Source organism: Thalassophryne amazonica, chromosome 6, assembly GCF_902500255.1.
Source record: "Thalassophryne amazonica chromosome 6, fThaAma1.1, whole genome shotgun sequence".
NCBI lineage: Eukaryota > Metazoa > Chordata > Actinopteri > Batrachoidiformes > Batrachoididae > Thalassophryne > Thalassophryne amazonica.
This window is the reverse complement of record NC_047108.1, coordinates 122,730,640-122,744,795: the sequence shown is the minus strand read 5'-3', so window position 1 is coordinate 122,744,795 and position 14,156 is coordinate 122,730,640. Positions and strand designations below refer to the sequence as shown.

The 14,156-nt window shown below is 41.2% G+C and overlaps 1 protein-coding gene across 1 annotated transcript in view; it reads left to right on the top strand.

Annotated features, from left to right (window-relative positions):
- Nucleotides 1-7,303, top strand: part of LOC117511543 (potassium voltage-gated channel subfamily KQT member 2-like) — a 163,607-nt gene extending 156,304 nt beyond the window's left edge. The window contains exons 17-18 of the mRNA XM_034171548.1: nucleotides 6,114-6,208; nucleotides 6,295-7,303. Coding sequence (XP_034027439.1) covers nucleotides 6,114-6,208; nucleotides 6,295-7,143 — 944 coding nt within the window. The 3' untranslated portion in view covers nucleotides 7,144-7,303. The remainder of the gene's footprint in view (nucleotides 1-6,113; nucleotides 6,209-6,294) is intronic.
- Nucleotides 7,304-14,156: the final 6,853 nt, after the last annotated feature.

The following is a 14,156-nucleotide window of genomic DNA, read 5'->3' as shown; positions in this document are numbered from 1 at the left end:
GGCTTAAGTCAGATGACTTGGACAACACCCCAGCTTGGCTCAGCTTGGAAACCTCATCGTGTGTGCAATCATCCTTATCAGCTCTGGTTTACGCTCCAAAATCGTTACCAGCCACTGAAATCTCTAATAATAAAATCGTAGGCACAACATTGAAGGTTTGGTTTCAGTTTCGGCGCTACTTTAAACTTAACTTCTTTTCTTTGCAATCCCCTATTTTTAAAAACCCTTTATTTCGGCCCTCCCTGATTGATTCTGCATTTTCCCTCTGGTCTTCTCTTGGTATTAAATCATTCAATGATCTCTACTTTGAGGGTACTTTCGCATCTTTTGATCGGCTTTCTTTGAAATTTGATCTCCCAAAAAGCCACTTTTTCCGCTATTTACAAGTTCGAAGCTATGTTAAAGAGAAAACTACTTTGTTTCCATCTAAACCTCCTGCCCAGGATTTTGAGAATCTTCTGCTGCCTCCCCCACCACGAAAGGGTCTTATATCATGCCTATATGAGAGATTGTGTTCTTTACGTGAATCTCATATTTTAACTATCAAAGCGGCATGGGAGGAAGACTTGGGCTTTGCTATCCAGGATGATTTATGTGAAACAATCCTCCATCGGGTACATGGTTCTTCTCTGTGTGCCAGGCATGGTTTAATTCAATGTAAGATAGTGCATCACACTCACTGGACTAAGGCTAGACTCTCTAGCGTATATCCTAATGTTAGTCCAGATTGTGACCGCTGCCACCAAACACTTGCATCACTAATCCATATGCTCTGGTCATGTTCATCACTTCAACAATACTGGACCAAAATTTTTGCAAACTTGTCAGAAGTTGTCCAGCTGACCATTCAACCTGATCCGTTAACAGCACTGTTTGGGGTTTTTCCTGACAGAGTCACCATACCAAAACTTAAAGCTGATCTTGTCGCATTCCTCACTTTGTTGGCAAGACGTAGGATATTGTTGTGTTGGAAATCAGCCTCTCCTCCATCATTTGGAATTTGGATTAATGACTCTTTATATTTCAGCAAACTCAAAAAAATTTTAATTTACCTTATGTGGATCCACCTCAAAATTTATTAAGATCTGGCAACCTTTTTTTGATCATATTCGGACACTGCAGACCCAGAAGGTACCCACGTAACCGTAAAAGAATTTCAGCCATATTCACATATTTTATGCTTGACCCTTGTATTATTGTATGACTGCCCTTTATATTATCTGGATTAACTCAACTTTAATTATTTGGTCATATTTACTTACTGGCCCTTTCATCTCAGTACTTTATCTTTTTGTCTTTGCACAATGAAGACCCCCTCTTTTTATTTATTTTTTTTTCTTTTGTCTCTTTATGTGTATATATATATATATATATATATATATATATATATATATATAATTATTATTATTATTATTATTGCTGTTATTTTTTACGCTGCCTACATTGCACATTTTAATACTTTTGTTAAGATTGGTCTTCTTTCTTCAGATTGTACCTTTTGGTAGCTGTTTTTTTTTTCTCAATATTTTATTACTCAGGTATGACTGTGCTGTGCACTGTAGAAGGTTGGTTCCGTTCTGTTCTTCTGTTCTTAAAAAAAAAAAAATGCATATATATTTTGTATACCCATATTCTGTATTATTGGTGTAAAAATCCAATAAAAATATATATATATATAAAAAAAAAAAAAGAAACAGTCTCAGGGAAGCTCATCTGCATGCTCGTCGTCCTCATCGGGGTCTCGACCTGACTCCAGTTCGTCGTCGTAACCGACTTGAGTGGGCAAATGCTCACATTCGCTGGCGTTTGGCACGTTGGAGAGGTGTTCTCTTCATGGATGAATCCCGGTTCACACTGTTCAGGGCAGATGGCAGACAGCGTGTGTGGTGTCGTGTGGGTGAGCGGTTTTCTGATGTCAATGTTGTGGATCGAGTGGCCCATGGTGGCGGTGGGGTTATGGTATGGGCAGGCGTCTGTTATGGACGAAGAACACAGGTGCATTTTATTGATGGCATTTTGAATGCATAGAGATACCGTGACGAGATCCTGAGGCCCATTGTTGTGCCAACATCCAAGAACATCACCTCATGTTGCAGCAGGATAATGCACGGCCCCATGTTGCAAGGATCTGTACACAATTCTTGGAAGCTGAAAATGTCCCAGTTCTTGCATGGCCGGCATACTCACCGGACATGTCACCCATTGAGCATGTTTGGGATGCTCTGGACCGGCGTATACGACAGCATGTACCAGTTCCTGCCAATATCCAGCAACTTCACACAGCCATTGAAGAGGAGTGGACCAACATTCCACAGGCCACAATTGACAACCTGATCAACTCTATGTGAAGGAGATGTGTTGCACTGCATGAGGCAAATGGTGGTCACACCAGATACTGACTGGTATCCCCCCCCAATAAAACAAAACTGCACCTTTCAGAGTGGCCTTTTATTGTGGACAGTCTAAGGCACACCTGTGCACTAATCATGGTGTCTAATCAGCATCTTGATATGGCACACCTGTGAGGTGGGATGGATTATCTCAGCAAAGGAGAAGTGCTCACTATCACAGATTTAGACTAGTTTGTGAACAATATTTGAGGGAAATGGTGATATTGTGTATGTGGAAAAAGTTTTAGATCTTTGAGTTCATCTCATACAAAATGGGAGCAAAACCAAAAGTGTTGCGTTTATATTTTTGTTGAGTGTAGATAGATAGATGTGTGTAAGGACTAAACAACTTGAAGCAGTGTATTAAACGGTTTGAATACACGACGCGAGTTCTAAAACACCACAACATGAAGCGGAGTGGTGTTACTCCGCAAAGTGCATTCAAGCCGTATAATACACTGCTTCGAGTTGTTTAATCCGCTTATACCAAGGTCTCACACAGTGAGCTAACACACAAATATTTATTTAAGTTAACAGAACTTGGACTATTTTATGCCAGTCTCAAGATATTTTCATCCTTGCCAACCGTTCTCTTCTTCTTTCCCGTCTTCAATCTTGTCCAGTTCATCTGATGTTAAATCTTTACGCCGTTGCTTTTGCTGTTCTTCTCATTTGCTCTCCTCCTCTTCCCATTCCTCAAATGTTTTATTTTGGCCAAAAAATATTAAAATTCACTTGGAAATCCATGTTTTATCTCATTTCTGTCATTCAACTCTCAAAACACAGCTGATCTGCGCTGATTTGCGCATTGCTATATATATATACGTATATACACGTTCACTGAAAGTTCTACAATGTCTTGTAACTTATGCCAAGATCTATTCACTAATCGTTAGTGATCATGATTGGCTACAACTGGTAGTTTTTCTTTGGCAAAGACAAACTACCAGTTGTAGTCAATCATGATCTTTGCCAGCATAAAAAGGATGTGTTTGACAGCACTCATTGGACTGACCAATACTCAGAATAATGGGAAAGTCCAAGGAACCCAGAGAGGCCTAAGAAAGATAATTGTAGATTTACACAACTTGGGAGGGTTTCTCTGAGTCATTTCTAAACAACTGCAGATTCCAAGATCATCAGTTCAAACAACTCTATGTAAGTGCAAGTTAATAGGATGTGGCACTGCTTTGTCAAGTTCTGGAAGAAGACCCAAATTGTTACCGACAGATAAGAGGAAGTTGGTTGAGGTGTTCAGGAGCAGCCCAGGAACCACCAAGGCTCAGGCCTCCCAATAATGCTGGAATATTGCCATGGACTGAGAGGGTGTCAACCAAGAAAGAAGCCTCTGCTCCAAAATCGTCACCTTCAAGCTAGACTGAAGTTTGCAGCTGTCCACATGGACAAGCCAAATGCATTCTGGAGAGATGATTTATGGTCAGAGATTTGGCCACAATAAGAAGAGGTATGATTGGAGGAGTAAAAGTGAGACTTTCAGTCCTAAGAACACTGCACCAACTGTCAAGCATGGTGGTAGCATCATGCTCTTGGGCTGTTTTGATGCCAGTGGTACTGGTGCGTTGAACAAAGTTGATGGGATAATGAAGAAGGACAACTACCTCCAAATTCTTCAATGTCACCTCAAATCAACAGCTAGACAATTGAAACTTGGCCACAATTGGGTGTTCCTACAGGACAATGATCTCAAACACACATGAAAACTGGTTGTGAGTTGGATAAAGCAGGCTAATGTTAAGTTTCTGGAATTGCCTTCCCAAAGCCCTGACATCACCCATATTGAAAATGTATGGACTACGTCTAAAAACCAGGTTTGTGGCAAGAAACCAACCAATTTAAATAAGTCCTACCACTTTTGCCAAGCAGAATGGTCAAATATCCAGCCAGAATTATGCGAGGAGCTTGTTGATGGTTACCAAAAGTGTCTGGTTGAGGTGCAGCTTGCTGAGGGATATTTATGTATAATTTTGACCCTGTGTTTTTTAGAGAAGGTTCAAACTTTTTTAAAGCCATTAACAACCTATGTTGTACAATCATCACCTTTGCAAATGAAAAGACATCATTCAAAGCCTCAAATTACCCATGTCAATGATGAGTGTATGTAAACTTCCAACTACAGCTGTAGTTTCCCCATTCATGACAACTCACCAGAGTAGGGATATATATATATATATATATATATATATATATATATATATATATATATATATATATATATATATAACTCATCAGATTTATTTTAAGCCATAATGTTATGAGTAGTTAGGACCATGTCTTTTTGAGAAACAACTGTGTGCCGGCGAGAGACGTCCACACCAGACTCCAGGTTGCCACTAGCAGACATTTTGACTGTCCTAAATATTTTATTTCAAATATCTGGCGCAATATGGCTTGCTGTACAGTTAATTGTCCTAACAGACTATTTAAGAAGTTGGTTCTGTTCTGTTGAGTGAAATTTTAGTATTATTTGGTTTGTATGTTAGTACTTTTAACACTAATTCGCAGGTTTTAGCAGGCCATGCCGGTCTTGGTCATGCTTCACCTCTTTAACCTAACTTCACCTAGGTGATAGGCGTGAAACTGTTAATATAGTGACATTTGGAGCCGCCCCATGACTGCTTCAATCCCGCTCCTCAGAAAAAAAAAATGCATTGGTGATGTCACTGAGGGTTTGTGCAGTGTGTGTGTGTGTGTGTATATATATACATATATATACATACATATATAGACATACATATATGTTTGCAACACCTCTGTGTTTTTGTTCGCTGTGTGAATTTGCAGCAGACACGTCATGAAATGAACGTGCTGCATGTGCTGCAGGTTATATTTGTTTGTGTTCTCTGTGTTTGCAAGCATTTTCTCAATTTGCAAGACATTATTTGATGCAGCTACCTGTTGTTGAATTGATTTAGGTGATATTTTTTTAGTTATATGTTGTCCCCTTTTGCTAGTGTCTTCATTTGAAGTGTTGTGGCCTATGTTGACCACTGTACTCATTTTTTGCAAAATTCAATCTGGGTATTTCATTGCCAATAAATAAATGAGTTTGCCCACTTTGTTGGATTGGGGGAATTTTTTTGTTGTCCTGAATAGAGAAAATATCAGTCAGGATAGTGGTTTGATAAAAATGTACATGCTGGGATGTTGGTGTCCTATTTGAGCTTCTACAAAGAAAAAGAGAAATAAAAAAACATTGCGAGACATCACGCCATGCTCTCGCTGAATTTTAATGAGTTGTGTCATGTGGCCTCACTCAGCAGGGGTTTGACTGCTCGATGCTTGATCTCATGCTGGAGAGACAGAGGGAGAGCTCCCCCAGTAGGATGCAATGGAAATGAAGCATGAAGCAGATCAAACGCATGCCAATTGATGCATGTTGACCTAGACAAAACAACTGCACTGTTCTGGTAAAGACTGCTTATTCTCATAATGCATGTGTGCACACTGTTCACCCACATCCAAAGTTTGCACTTTTCCAGGAAAGGCTCACTTTGTTTTCGTCACATTTATTTGTAGCTTGCCAAATTTCACCACCATAAATGTTTTCCTGTGTTGTGACACTAGTTCACATTGTGGCATCATGGTACTAATGTTATAGAAATGAGTTAAAATGTTTGGTAGACGTTTTGTTGTTTGTTTGGTTTTAATTCTCTAATATTAACTTTTTTTTTTTTGCAAATGCTAGAGTTGACCAGATAGTTGGTGTTGACCAGATAGTTGGTAAAGGTCCTAAAGCAGAAGGAGAGTCCACTGATGACCAGAGCATGATGGAACGTCTGGTCAAAGTAGAAAAACAGGTATGTTCCTCTCAGTACTTGGGGTTATTTTATAGTGTGGTGAAAGTGTTTTAGTGTTTATGATGTTTTGTTGGTTTGTTCTGTAGGTGCTCTGTATGGACAGGAAGCTGGATTTTCTGGTCAATGTGTATTTGCAGCGCATGGGCATCCCTCGCTCTGAAACAGAGGCCTTTTTCAATTCCAAGGAGCCGTATCCTGCCCCGCCTTACCACAGCCCAGAGGAGAGCGAGGAGGAGAAGGAGGGCAAAGAGGAGGTGAAAGAGGAAAAAGAGGTGAAGATGTGTTCTGCTGCAGAGGTCCTGTGCTCCCAAGGGTCTTTGGAAAAGAAGGACCCTTTACTGGGCCGGTCTGTGGAGAGATCGGCAGGTGCTCCCTCTGCCAGCAACAGCTTTCTGTCTACCTCCTGGCAGCACCAGCTGCAGCACCCCCTCAGCCAGCCCGCCTGGAATAGCAGTGTTGCCAACACCCCCTCACCTGTCGGGGGCAGCGGTGAGCATTCACCCAATCTGTTCCGCCTTCCGCCCCCACCTGCTCCAGTTCACGACCGATCCTCCTCCGGTCCTGGAGGCAGCAGCCGAGACAGCCACGGCAGGAGGCGCCACCGGAGTCAGAGGTGTCAACAGGAGGCCGCCGCAGAGAGCGACATGTCTCTCTCTATCCCGTCTGTCGACCACGAGGAGTTGGAGCGTTCCTTCAGCGGCTTCAGCATCTCCCAGGCAAAGGAGGACTTCTTTGGGCCTTCTTTCTTTACAGGCTCAGGAAGAGGAACTGCTGCAGGACATGAAGCTGGATCTGGACATTCGCTGTGTCCCAGGGTTCGACCCTTTATAGCAGAGGGTGAATCAGACACGGACTCTGACCTGTACACCCCCTCACCTCTGTCCTTCACTGGAGAGGCCTCGTGTGGAGAGAGGGGATGGCCGGGGCTGAAGTAGATCAGCCTGGTGGAGGGTCTTGTTGAGAAAGAAATCTGTGCTTCTGTTGCCAATTCTTCATGAAACCTTGACAACAACTTGACTATTCTCGTTGACGATGCTGTTTTATGTTGAGGATTACAAGCAGTTGTTCATTACTGATCACAAATATGACCTTATTAAAAACAGTCGCCCTTAACCACCACTATTATTTGTGGTTTAATACTTTACAAGCTTCATGCTTCATAGCGGTTACCAAGTAGCTGGTTGTGACAATATTTTCATTGTATTTCTTTGTAGTGACAGTTACACGATGCTTAAATGGACACTCCTTCCCCAGACAGCAAACAGATCCGGGCCGGATGTAGTCCAACATCTGGTACCAATCCTGAAAACAGATCCGGTCCAGACAGTTTTTGCACCCTGGCCCAGATCCAGCACGGCTCCGCTTTACAGTTTTGGAACAGATCCGGACCAGATCTGAACTGGATCCGCAAAACACCAACTGTTTACAGACCATATCTGGCACGGATCTGGGACAGATGTGGTCCACATCACAGCACCATGGCAGGAACATGGGGCATAACGATAAGCAATTTTATCTGCACTCGGTAGAAACTATCCATTAGCGGTTGTAAACTCTGTACTCTGTAATCGTGATCGTCACTGAGGCTTTTTTAAATGCTTATTGCAAAGCGGTTTGTTTCTTTACGACAATCAAGTTTTATAAGTCCAGGGACACTGATCTGTGTGTTATAGATACAAATCAGTTTCCTCGGATCCACGGAACTTACCCCTGTAAAACTTGTTCCTGCCACAGTGCTATGATGCGGTCCACATCTGCCCCAGATCCATGCCAGATATGGTCTGTAAACGGTTGGTGTTTTGCGGATCCAGTTCAGATCTGGTCTGGATCTGTTCCAGAACTGTAAAGCGGAGCCGTGCCAGATCTGGGCTAGGGTGCAAAAACTGTCTGGACCAGATCTGTTTTCAGGATTGGTACCAGATGTTGGACTACATCCGGCCCGGATCTATTTGCTGTCTGGGTCATATGTTCTAAATTTATTTCCAGTATGATAACCTTGGGTAGCAATACCATGGCACACGGTGTTATTGTACCTGTCATACACACATTCTGTTTCAGCATCTCTCTCTCTCTCTCCCCCTCTGCACATCCAGTGAGCCTCTCTCACCCACCGTTTGTAACTCTCATTAAATCTATTTTTATTTTTGCACTGATGACTGTATAGGTAGTGTCTCAATTCAGGGGTTGCATCCTTTGAAGGTTGCATTCTATGAAGATCTGGCCTTCTGAGAAACTAGAGGCCAAAACCGACTGTTCTGAAATGAGATGGTCTAGCCCACAGAGCACAGATTGCATCGTTAGCTTATCCTAGCCTTAACCCTTATCGTCTAGCAACCTTGACAGCTGCACGTGACAAGCTAGCATAATGGGTGTACGTTGCAGCTTAATAATAATTTTTCAGTACTTATTTATACTTATAAACATTAAAATATAAACATCCTTTTGTTTTGAATTTACCAACCATTTTATCTTTTTTTTTTTTTTTTTTTTTTTTTTTTGGTAAAATTGTGTAATGACTGTTTGGTCTTTATTTTCAGAGAAAAAAAGGCTGCAGTCATCGACCAAAATCTAAAGATTCTTCTAAATCAGCTTACTCACACTACTTTGACACATGATCGAAGAAGGCAGCGTTCAAAGGATCAAATCAAATCAATTTTATTTATATAGCGCCAAATCACAACAAACAGTTGCCCCAAGGCGCTTTATATTGTAAGGCAAGGCCATACAATGCGGGGAAAGGATGCGACCTCTAATTTGAGATGCAGCCATTGACTGACTAAGCAAACAAATCAAGTTTGGTGGAAGCAAAATGTCACAGAGCAGCACATCCTTAAATTATATTTTTAAAGTTCACTCACTACATGTTGAACAGAAATAAGGCTCCACCAGCAGGTTACAAGGTTCTTTCATGATTCAAAACCACAGTACATTTTGTACTATGTCGGGTGTCTCTGTGGCAGTTTGCCTTGAATTCTCCATCCATCCATCCATCCATTTTCTTCCGCTTTATCCAGAGTCGGGTCGCGGGGGCAGCAGCTCAAGCAAAGCCACCCAGACCTCCCGATCCACACACACCTCCCCCAGCTACTCCGGGGGAACCCCAAGGCGTTCCCAAGCCAGCCGAGAGATGTAATCCTTCCAGCGTGTCCTGGGTCTTCCCCGGGGCCTCCTCCCAATGGGACATGCCCGGAACTCTGAACTCTGATTGAATTCTGATCTCACTAATTCTTTTGGCTGTTACGATTTTGTTCCTGATCGCCACAGCAGGTCCTGTATGGACCCACATGTTGACTGAGCACCAGTTGCCTTTTCTGAAGCACCTTCTAATGTACAAGAGCCTTCTTGTTGGAGGAATTAACTAGCAATCAATTAACCTGTTAAACCCTGGAATCCCCAAATTTGGGGACTTGCCCTGTTTTGGAACATTTGAACACTCATAACTAACCAATGGTGACACCAACATACACTTATTATACATCAAAATGTCAAGCGAAGTCTCCTCTACAAAGGTATCCACTTCAATCACATATCAACTAACCATAGCTGAAACGCCAAGCAAATAAAGACATAAATTGGAATTCATGTTTTGGGAAAAAAAAAAACTCATTTACTCCTACCTAGTATTATTTACTTTCAATTTTTTGCATCCGCGACATCCCCTAGGACCTGTCTTTTAGCTGATACAAACTTTTGCATTTTTGACTTTGTACAAGCTGAGAAATAAATCATAATGTATGGGTATGTGATTTTGGTGAAATAGTCTCTAGGGCTTAAGGAGTTAATATATCACATTCTTGATTAAGTTCAAAACATGACACTGAATTCAGCAAAGAAACTAAGTGGTGCAGTGTTTTCTTCCTGTTTTTGACGCATTTCAAAATCACACTTTGCACATTAGGTAGCTTTCCTTCACTAAGCCAGGGGTGCCTAAATCTGCTCCTGGAGGGCTCCTGCCCTGCTTATTTTTTCACTCTCCTTGTCCCACCCATGCCTAATTGAATCTGGCAGATGTACTCAGCCAATGAGAAGTTGGCATACAGCATGTTTCAAATGTGTAATGTTCAGTCCAGTCTCACGTTTTTTTTTTTGTTTTTTTTTTGTGCGCCCGTCACAAAATGAGTCAAATTTTCGTGACAGGTTTTTTTTTTTTTTTAACTCACTTTACTAACCCTACTCCTACCCCCAACCCTAACCTTAATGTTTGACGATAAAAAAGGAGGACAATAATAAAGTGAAGAATTCAACTCATAGTGACCATGTTTCAAGCAAAACACCAAAATATTATTGCCCAGATGTATGAAATCGAGTAAAATAAATAAATACGAGGGCTGTCCATAAAGTATAGGTCCTTTTTATTTTTTTCAAAAACTATATGGATTTCATTCATATGTTTTTACGTCAGACATGCATGAACCCTCGTGCGCATGCGTGAGTTTTTCCACGCCTGTCGGTGACGTCATTCGCCTGTGAGCACTCCTTGTGGGAGGAGTCGTCCAGCCCCTCGTCGGAATTCCTTTGTCTGAGAAGTTGCTGAGAGACTGGCGCTTTGTTTGATCAAAATTTTTTCTAAACCTGTGAGACACATCGAAGTGGACACGGTTCGAAAAATTAAGCTGGTTTTCAGTGAAAATTTTAACGGCTGATGAGAGATTTTGAGGTGACACTGTCGCTTTAAGGACTTCCCACGGTGCGAGACGTCGCGCTGCGCTCTCAGGCGGCGTCATCAGCCTGTTTCAAGCTTAAAACCTCCACATTTCAGGCTCTATTGATCCAGGACGTCGTGAGAGAACAGAGAAGTTTCAGAAGAAGCCGGTTTCAGCATTTTATCCAGATATTCCACTGTTAAAGGAGATTTTTTTAATGAAAGACGTGCGGACGGGTCCGCGCGTCGGGACGCAGCCGGCGCGGAGCGGCGGCACAGGAAAAACACCTCCGTGTTGATAACCATTTGTAAAATCCAGGCGGCTTTTGATGGCTTTCAGTGGAGTGAGTATATGAGAAATTGTTTAACAGCTGGACATGTTCCAACTTGTCCTTAAGGCTTCCAACAGAGGTGTTTTTCCTGTGGCGGAGTGTTGCGGTGGCTGCGAGCCGACGTGCGGACCCGTCCGCACGTCTTTCATTAAAAAAATCTCCTTTAACAGTGGAATATCCGGATAAAATGCTGAAACCGACTTCTTCTGAAACTTCTCTGTTCTCTCACGACGTCCTGGCTCAATAGAGCCTGAAATGTGGAGGTTTTCAGCTTGAAACAGGCTGATGACGCCGCCTGAGAGCGCTGAGCGACGTCTCGCACTGTGGGAAGTCCTTAAAGCGACAGTGTTACCTCAAAATCTCTCATCAGCCGTTAAAATTTTCATTGAAGACCAGCTTAATTTTTCGAACCGTGTCCACTTCGATGTGTCTCACAGGTTTAGAAAAAATTTTGATCAAACAAAGCACCACTCTCTCAGCAACTTCTCAGACAAAGGAATTCCGACGAGGGGCTGGACGACTCCTCCCACAAGAAGTGCTCACACGCGAATGATGTCACCGACAAGCGTGGAAAAACTCACACATGCGCACGAGGGTTCAAGCATGTCTGATGTAAAAACATATGAATGAAATCCATATAGTTTTTGAAAAAAATAAAAAGGACCTATACTTTATGGACAGACCTCGTAAATAAATAAATAAATAAAAGTACCCTATATGGTTGGGTTCTTGAACTATAGTTTATCCAATCTGCGCTCATTTTGGCACAACACTGACCTGAACATGCACTTTAGGTTTAAGCCCAAATCAAACTAAATCTGTTTAAACCTGCAGAAAAGAAATAGAACATCCCCAAATCACCAGGAACCGTCATGGACCACACGTAACACACTAGACCTTTTTGAGTGCTTTTATTTAGGTAAAATTATTTGCTTCCTCATAAGCTGTGGTGGGCACAGCTAACCAAAATGTTAGCTTTGATAACCGCTAGTCAGCTAACTGAAAAGTTAGCTTTTATAACACTAAACCGATAAATCACCAAAAGCTTTAGCGGAAGCTACAGCTAATCGTTAACTTTAAGTATTGTCTCAGCTACTGACAAGTCGGTTTTGAGTTTAAGCACCGCCAATGCATCATCCTTGATTAGAATCAAAGATAATCACAAACCCAACACAACCGAGTCAGTGCTTCAGTCTTTGTGCGCTTTCTGCCCACTGCTGTAAGAACGAGTCATTTTCCATTCACAGCATACAGCGGTCCAGCCGTGAGGCAGACAGCCTGAAAAGGAAAGCATGTTTGACTTATGGTTTTGATTTATAAACCAACTTCATCCAGATAGTTTAACTATATTAATGTTAAGTCTGTCATTTGTACAAAGTGAAAATATAACACATGTTTTAATTTTAAAATAATGCACTAATTCTGAAGTTTTAAACATTAACACACAGATGCCAAAATTGGTTGATTCATTATATGTAAAACCAACACACAAGTTGACATGTGTGTTGGTTTTTACAAAGTAAAATTGTGTATTTGTAGAATATGTCATTTTTTTCAATTGTAAAAAAAAGTATTTGCAAAACTGAAAATTCTGTTTAAGTTGTGATTCAGCAAGAACCGTGTGATATAACTGGGCCTCATTCACACTGCCATCCAGTAGATGGGTCAAAATGCATAGAACAGTGCCATCAAAACCATAAGTCAAATCTGCTTTCCTTTTGAGGAGTTTGACCTCACAGCTGGACCGCCATTTGCTGTAAAGGGTAATGACTTTTGTTTTATTATTTTTTTTTTATTTTTTATTTTTTGGAGGCAGCCTGGTGGCAAGGCCCCTTCTGCTGGGGTAGAGCAGCACTGCTGTATTTTACAGCAGTGCTGCTATGTATTTTACAGCACTGCTGTAAAATACATAGCAGACAGGAGCCAACAGGGTTTATAAATGTTTTTTTACCGTTACTAACTACGTAAAAAAATGTTAGCTGTATCACAGTATTGGAACTAAATTTATCGGAAGCTAATTGGTCCACGGATGGTTTTTAAAGTTAGCTGAACAGCTAATCCGCTAACCAAAAAAGTTAACGGAACTGTACCCACCACTGCTCAAACGTAATACCAAGATAAAAAGCACATTTCAACATCACTGTGCAAAACTGTTTAAATGTTCATAAAACCAAGACCGAACCATGGGGTGCTTATGCATTGGATGTTAATGCATTGTTCTTATGAAGGAGTGCCCATTTAAACTATGAAAGTGTGATGTATGACCCGCAGTTTTGTATTGAACATACTTGAAATTTATTTTCACCTTACTTTATTACTTTTTTCAAATTCTTTGTTTCAGCACTTATATCGTTGACACTGACCACTGTCATTTTCAAACTCTAGTGGGATGTAGTTTGGATACACAATTATGTCTTATCATGTGATTAGCATAGTGTCTTGATCATTTCTGTAGCTTTGAATGACTCAAGGTGATGCCAAAACTCTAGTTATAATAACCAATTAGTTCTTGCAAAGTTAGAAAAAAAATGCTTGCTTTCCAGTATCATGAATTCAAACTCTGTTTTTACTGAATAGAAGAGAATACTTCCCTTTAAAATATTACAAATACTTTTCCATCAATTCACCGGTGAATCTTCTGCATGGCATGTTGAATGGTTAAGAACTGTGTTAATGCAGGCTACAAACCAAACTTCAGGGGAACATAGACAATATGGTGAATAAAACATGATGCATGAGTGAATGGTTTCAGTCTGCAGTGTGCTTATTTTTTAATAACATGAACTGCAGTCTTATAAATCCATCCTGGGATTTGAAATTTCAGCAACTGGTTATACATTTCAGATCCACTTGACCTGATCACGATTCAAGTCGACATGAACTCACTCCTTTTTTGTTTTGTTTTGTTTTTACGTTGGCTCGATTGAAGCATTTTGCACAGATGATTTTTGGTGTTTAGCCTGCACTGCACTGA